The sequence below is a fragment of the Callithrix jacchus genome, chromosome 22, assembly GCF_049354715.1.
Source record: "Callithrix jacchus isolate 240 chromosome 22, calJac240_pri, whole genome shotgun sequence".
NCBI classification, from domain to species: domain Eukaryota; kingdom Metazoa; phylum Chordata; class Mammalia; order Primates; family Cebidae; genus Callithrix; species Callithrix jacchus.
This window is the reverse complement of record NC_133523.1, coordinates 7,314,877-7,320,441: the sequence shown is the minus strand read 5'-3', so window position 1 is coordinate 7,320,441 and position 5,565 is coordinate 7,314,877. Positions and strand designations below refer to the sequence as shown.

General features: G+C 53.0%; 1 protein-coding gene across 1 annotated transcript; it reads left to right on the top strand.

Moving 5' to 3' along the window:
• Positions 1-709: 709 nt before the first annotated feature.
• On the top strand, positions 710-5,565 carry CD209 (CD209 molecule; the record flags this gene model as incomplete). Its single annotated transcript, NM_001267770.1, is given in 7 exon segments — positions 710-755; positions 856-942; positions 1,665-1,748; positions 2,389-2,472; positions 2,903-3,054; positions 3,778-3,890; positions 5,365-5,565. Coding segments are annotated over 7 exon segments (767 nt in total), but the record flags the coding sequence as incomplete, so codon positions are not given.

Genomic DNA, 5,565 nt, shown 5'->3' with positions numbered 1-5,565 from the left:
TTCTTTCCTCCTTGATGCCATTTGACTGTCTTTGGCTAACAGTTTTAGCCGTGGAGGCAGACCATCTGAGTTCAAACCCCAGCTGTCCAGTTTACCAGCTGTGTGACCTTGGGCCAGTTACCTGACCTCATTGTACTTCGGTATCCCCCATCTGCAAAATGGAAATCATATGATCTACCGGGGGTAGGAAGATTCAAACGAATGAGTTTATAAACTTGCTTGAAAAGTGCTTGACTGTTACAGGCGTTAAATAAACAAGCAATTATGATTCAGCCCCAACTCCCAAAGTCAGCAGAAATTCTCATAAATGAGGACATCAGCAGAGCAAGGCAACCAAGCCTGGTGGTCAGGGGAATGATGGTTCCAGGAACTAGGGGCACTGCCTGCCCATCCCTGTCCTAGCTGGAGGGGCATAACCAAGTCACTTTTCATGCAAACTTACTGGATTTCATTAAAAGCATTGCACAGCTCAGCGATGCCATGAGTGGACAAATCCTTCTCCCTGTCAACCTCAGACCATCCCCCACCAGCTCCTCGAAACTTCGGCAAGTCAGGGCCATCTCATGCTCTGCCCCCTCCCACTAGCCTTTCGGGTGTTACATCCCTCCCCAGTTTCCTGTTTTTCTTCCTCCACAAGAAGAGATTTAGGGAGTGAGGATCATGAGGTGGGAAATAAGAAGTTCTGGACATTGAGGGACAGTTGGCAAACATGAGCGACTCCAAGGAACCAAGGGCACAGCCACTGGGCCTCTTCGGTGAGGTCGAGTTGGGGCTCTGGGGTCCTGGTTTGGGGAAGGGGAGGGCCAGACCTGGCCTCAGCCTGCCCAGGCTCTGAGTTCTTGTTTATCCATTCAGAAGAGGAAGAGCTGATAACCAGCGGTATGAATTTTTTTCCAAGAGACTTTGGATTCCGACAGACTCGAGGCTACAAGAGCTTAGCAGGTAGAGAAGAGTTAGTTGGAAGAGAGGAGGACATAGAGCCTCCCAGACTCCTGAGTCCTGGGGAGCTGGTGGCTGGAGCCTGGACTCCTGGAACCCGGGGAGGTGGAGGCTAGGGCCTGGGTTCCTGGGTCCTGGAGAACTGGTGGCTGGGGTCTGGACTTCTAGGACATGAGGAGATAGGAGGTAGGGGCTGGGTCTTGTGGAGGTGGGGGGTGGGGCCTAGATTCCTGGGACCTGGGGTGGAAGGAGCTGGAGCCTGCACTCCTGGGTCCTACAGAGGCAGGGGCTGGGGTCTGGACTACTGAGACTTGAAGAGGTGGAGGCTGGGGGCTGGGTTTCAGGGTCCTGGGAAGGTGGGGTTTATGGGCTGGGTCTTGGGGAGGTGGGGTCTGGGGGCTTGGACTCCTGGGTCTGAGGGAGGTGGAGGTTGGAGTCTGGACTCCTGGGACATGGAGAGATGGGAGCTTGGGCCTGGGTTCCCGGGTCCTGGGGAGGTGAGGGCTGGGGCAGTCACTCCCAGGATCTGGGAGGGCTTCATTCCTCCACTCCTGAGTCCTAGGGAGGTGGAGGCTGGGGTCTGGACTCCTGAATCCTGAGGAGGTGGGAGGAGGATCCTGGACTCCTGGGTCCTAAGGAGGTGGGGGCTGGGGCCTGGGTTTCCCTGGGCCAGGCTGAGGCTTGGACATTGGCATGCTGAAACCAAGCAATGTTTTCTCCTGCAGGGTGTCTGGGCCATGCGCCGCTGGTGCTGCTGCTCCTCTCCTTCACTCTCTTCACTGGGCTCCTAGTGGCCATCCTTATCCAAGGTCAGCTGCAGGCTCTGAGCGTCCTGTCCTCCCAGGCCTGGTTCTGCTGTAGATGGCCAAGTTCAGGAGGAGCAAGAGCCTAAAAGCTGGTCTTCTTTCCCGTTAGGTGTCTAGGGGCCTCACCCCAGGACCGCTCCCACCTCCAGGGTGGGGGAGGGAAGGAGGAACCTGGCTCTCCTGGCCCTTGCGTGCTGCCATCTCTGGGTGTCAGTTTTTCTTATCCACAAAAGAGTTTAAGCAAGATTTTGGTGCTCAGAAATTATATCCTTAGGGGCCAGTGCAGGGCATGGTACACAGCAGGTGTTTCTAAGGCTGGGCGTGGTGGCTCATGCCTATAATCCCAGCACTTTGGGAGGCCGAGGTGGGTGGATCATGATGTTGGGAGTTCGAGACCAGCCTGACCAACATGGTGAAATCCCATCTCTACGAAAAAAAAAAAAAAAAAATTTAGTCAGGCGTAGTGGTGTGCACCTGTAATCCCAACTACTAAGGAGGCTGAGGCAGGAGAATTGCTTGAACCCAGAAGGCGGAGGTTGCAATGAGCCGAGATTGTGTCACTGCACTCCAGCCTGGGCAACAGAGCAAGACTCCATCTCAAGAAAGAAAGAAATAAATAATTACAGTTTCCTTCCTTGCTCAGTCTCCAAGAACCCCAGCTCCCAGAGGCAGGAGCAGTCTATGCAGGAGACCTCCCAGGATCTGGCCCAGCTTAAGGCTGCAGTGGGTGAGTGGACAGATGCCGGGGTGCTGGGCCTGGGAGTGTTTCCATGTGGTATGACTTTGCTTGAGTCACAGACCCTCTCTGAGTCTCAGTTTTCTCCTCTGTGAAATGAGAACACAGATTAACAGTGATGATCTCACTCAGTGTTCGCAGTGGGCCAGGTATGTGGTAGGCACGCAGTTAAGCTAGCTAGTCTCTCATCTTCTGTTCTGAGCTCTAAAGCCCTGACTTTTCCTAGTCTGGAGGAGATGGGGCCAGGACTCCTGGGTGCTCCTGGGGATGGGGGAGGGTCTCAGGAAGTGGGGAGGGAAATGGTCCACCCAGTGTGGACAGTCAAGGAAGGGCCCCTATTCTCAAGGTCTTGAAGGCTGGGAACACACAGGAACATGGGTAACCTAATCTGAGTCCACTCATGACCAGCGTCCCCCAACAGAACGCCTGTGCCGCCCCTGTCCCTGGGAATGGACATTCTTCCAAGGAAACTGTTACTTCATGTCTAACTCCCAGCGCAACTGGCACGACTCCATCACTGCTTGCCAGGAAGCGGGGGCCCAGCTCGTCGTGATCAAAAGTGATGAGGAGCAGGTACACCTGCTGGGGGTCCCTGGCCTGGCCTGGGGCATGGCTTCTGGCCAACCAGAGAGGAGATTCTCAGAGAGGATTTTGCAGAAGAGGGGCTTTGCTCCACTTGGAAAGATGGGAGGAGAAGGATATGAATGAGGGTGTCCCAAGCACCCTTAGAGCAGATACAAACTAGATCTGAACACGTGTGAATGTTCTGGGGAAAATATGAAATATAAGTAACCCCAGTGGTGTGCCGCAAGTGTTTAACAACCAGCTCTCTGTGGGGGAAAGTCCTGATGTGTCATGTTGGCTAATTTCCCTGGTGTAAATATTCCCGTGGCAGCTGATTTCAAACGTCAGTGTGCAGAGCTGAAACATCGTGCAGAGCTGAAAGGAGATGTTCCTGACCAGCAATTAGGAAACGGTTGGATTTGGCTCCAATACATTAAGCCCAGTTATGAGTAAATTTGTGTTGGCATGCATGGAACATGTGAAATAGATAGACATGCAGGATTAGCAAGAGTGCGTGAGGAGAGGTCAGCTGTGCATGGATGCCTGCATGTCAGGACACATGTGTTGTGGGATACACATGTGAGAGACTCAGACATGGGGGGGTGCTTAGGACCCAGAATATGGGAAGGCTGAAGGTTAGCCTACAAGCAGAACTTCCTGCCAAGAGATGGGGAGGTGGAGCCTGGAAAGTGGGAAGCAGAACCCTCTCCTGACTCCTCCTCTACCCTCCAGAACTTCCTACAGCTGCAGTCTTCCAGAAGCAACCGCTTGGCCTGGATGGGACTTTCAGACCTACATGAGGAAAATACGTGGCAATGGGTGGATGGCTCACCTCTGTCACCCAGGTAGATCCCGGGAGAAGGGGACATCCTATCCAGTGGGGCTGGGGTCCTGAAACCTGACTTGAACTTTTCCTGGGAATTCTCCCCCACTCTCTGACACCCTAGATTCAAGAATCTGGGGTTTTTACTGAGTTGAGAAAGGTGGTCTTCATACCCACCTCCAGACAGGATAGCAGGTGCCTAAAATTCCACCAGCAGAGCTGCAGGAGGAGCCTGCCACCCAGGTGGGTGTGTTAAAAGATAGTGTATCAGACTGGGTGCGGTGGCTCATGCCTGTAATCCCAGCACTTTGAGAGACTGAGGTGGGTGGATACCTGAGGTCAGGAGTTTGAGACCAGCCTGCTCAACATAGTGAAACCCCATCTCTACTAAAAATACAAAAATTAACCCAGTATGGTGGCACACACCTGTAGTCCCAGTTACTCAGGAGGCTGAGGCAGGAGAATCACTTGAACCTGGGAGATGGAGGTTACAGTGAGCTGAGATTGCACCATGGCACTCCAGCCTGGGTGACAGTGCAAGACTCCATCTCAAAAAGAAAAAGAAAAAATAAAAAAGAAAGGATGTGTATTAATAGGAAGTCTGAGGTGTAGTAAGGCCCCAGCTCAGGAGACACCTGCCATTGCAACCTGTCATATCGACACATCCCTAGAGAGAGGACACATCACTGCAGATGAAACACCAGGTGAGTCATGAGGCAGAGAGTGGGGAGTATCAGCCAGAGCTTTTATTTTAGATTCTGTGGGAAGGAACAGACAGGGCCAGGCAAGCAGGCTTAGGATTGGCAGGTATGAATCATATATCGGCAGGCTCTGGAGGGAGGAGGTTCTGTCCCTAGCTGCTTGACACTTGGCTTGGGTGGATCACCTGAGGTCAGGAGTTCGAGACCAGCCTGGCCAACGTGGTGAAACCCTGTCTCTACTAAAAGTACAAAAATTAGCTGGGTATGGTGGCAGGTGCCTGTAGTCCCAGCTACTTGGGAGGATGAGGCAGGAGAATCACTTGAACCCAGGAGACAGAGGTTGCAATGAGCTGAGATCATGCCACTGCATCCAGCCTGGGTGACAAGAGTGAGACTCTGTCTCAAAAAAAAAAAAAAAGCATTGACCAATTGTCCAGGTGAGGTGGCTCACACCTATATTCCCAGCACTTTGGGAGGCTGAGGTGGGTAGATCACGGGGTCAGAAGATCGAGACCATCCTGGCTAACATGATCAAACCCCGTCTCTACTACAAATACAAAATTTAGCTGGGCATGGTGTGTACTGCCAGCTACTGGGGAGGCTGAGGCAGGGGAATCTCTTGAACCGGGGAGGCAGAGGTTGCAGTGAGCTGAGATCACACCACTGCACACCAGCCTGGGTTACAAGAGCGAGACTCCATCTCAAAAAAAAAAAAGCATCTAGATTACAGAAGGTAGAAACACAGCTCATACAGTAGTCGGGGGCAGAGGCTCACATTCCACATGGGCTTTGCAGCCTCAGGCGGTATTGGAACAGAGGAGAGCCCAACAATATCGGGGAGGAAGACTGTGTGGAATTTAACGGCAATGGCTGGAACGACGACAAATGTAGTGCCGCCAAATTCTGGATCTGCAAAAAGTCCGCAGCCTCCTGCTCCAGGGATGAAGGGTGGCTTCCCCCCTCCGTGTCTGCACCCCTGACTGCCCACGCAGCGTA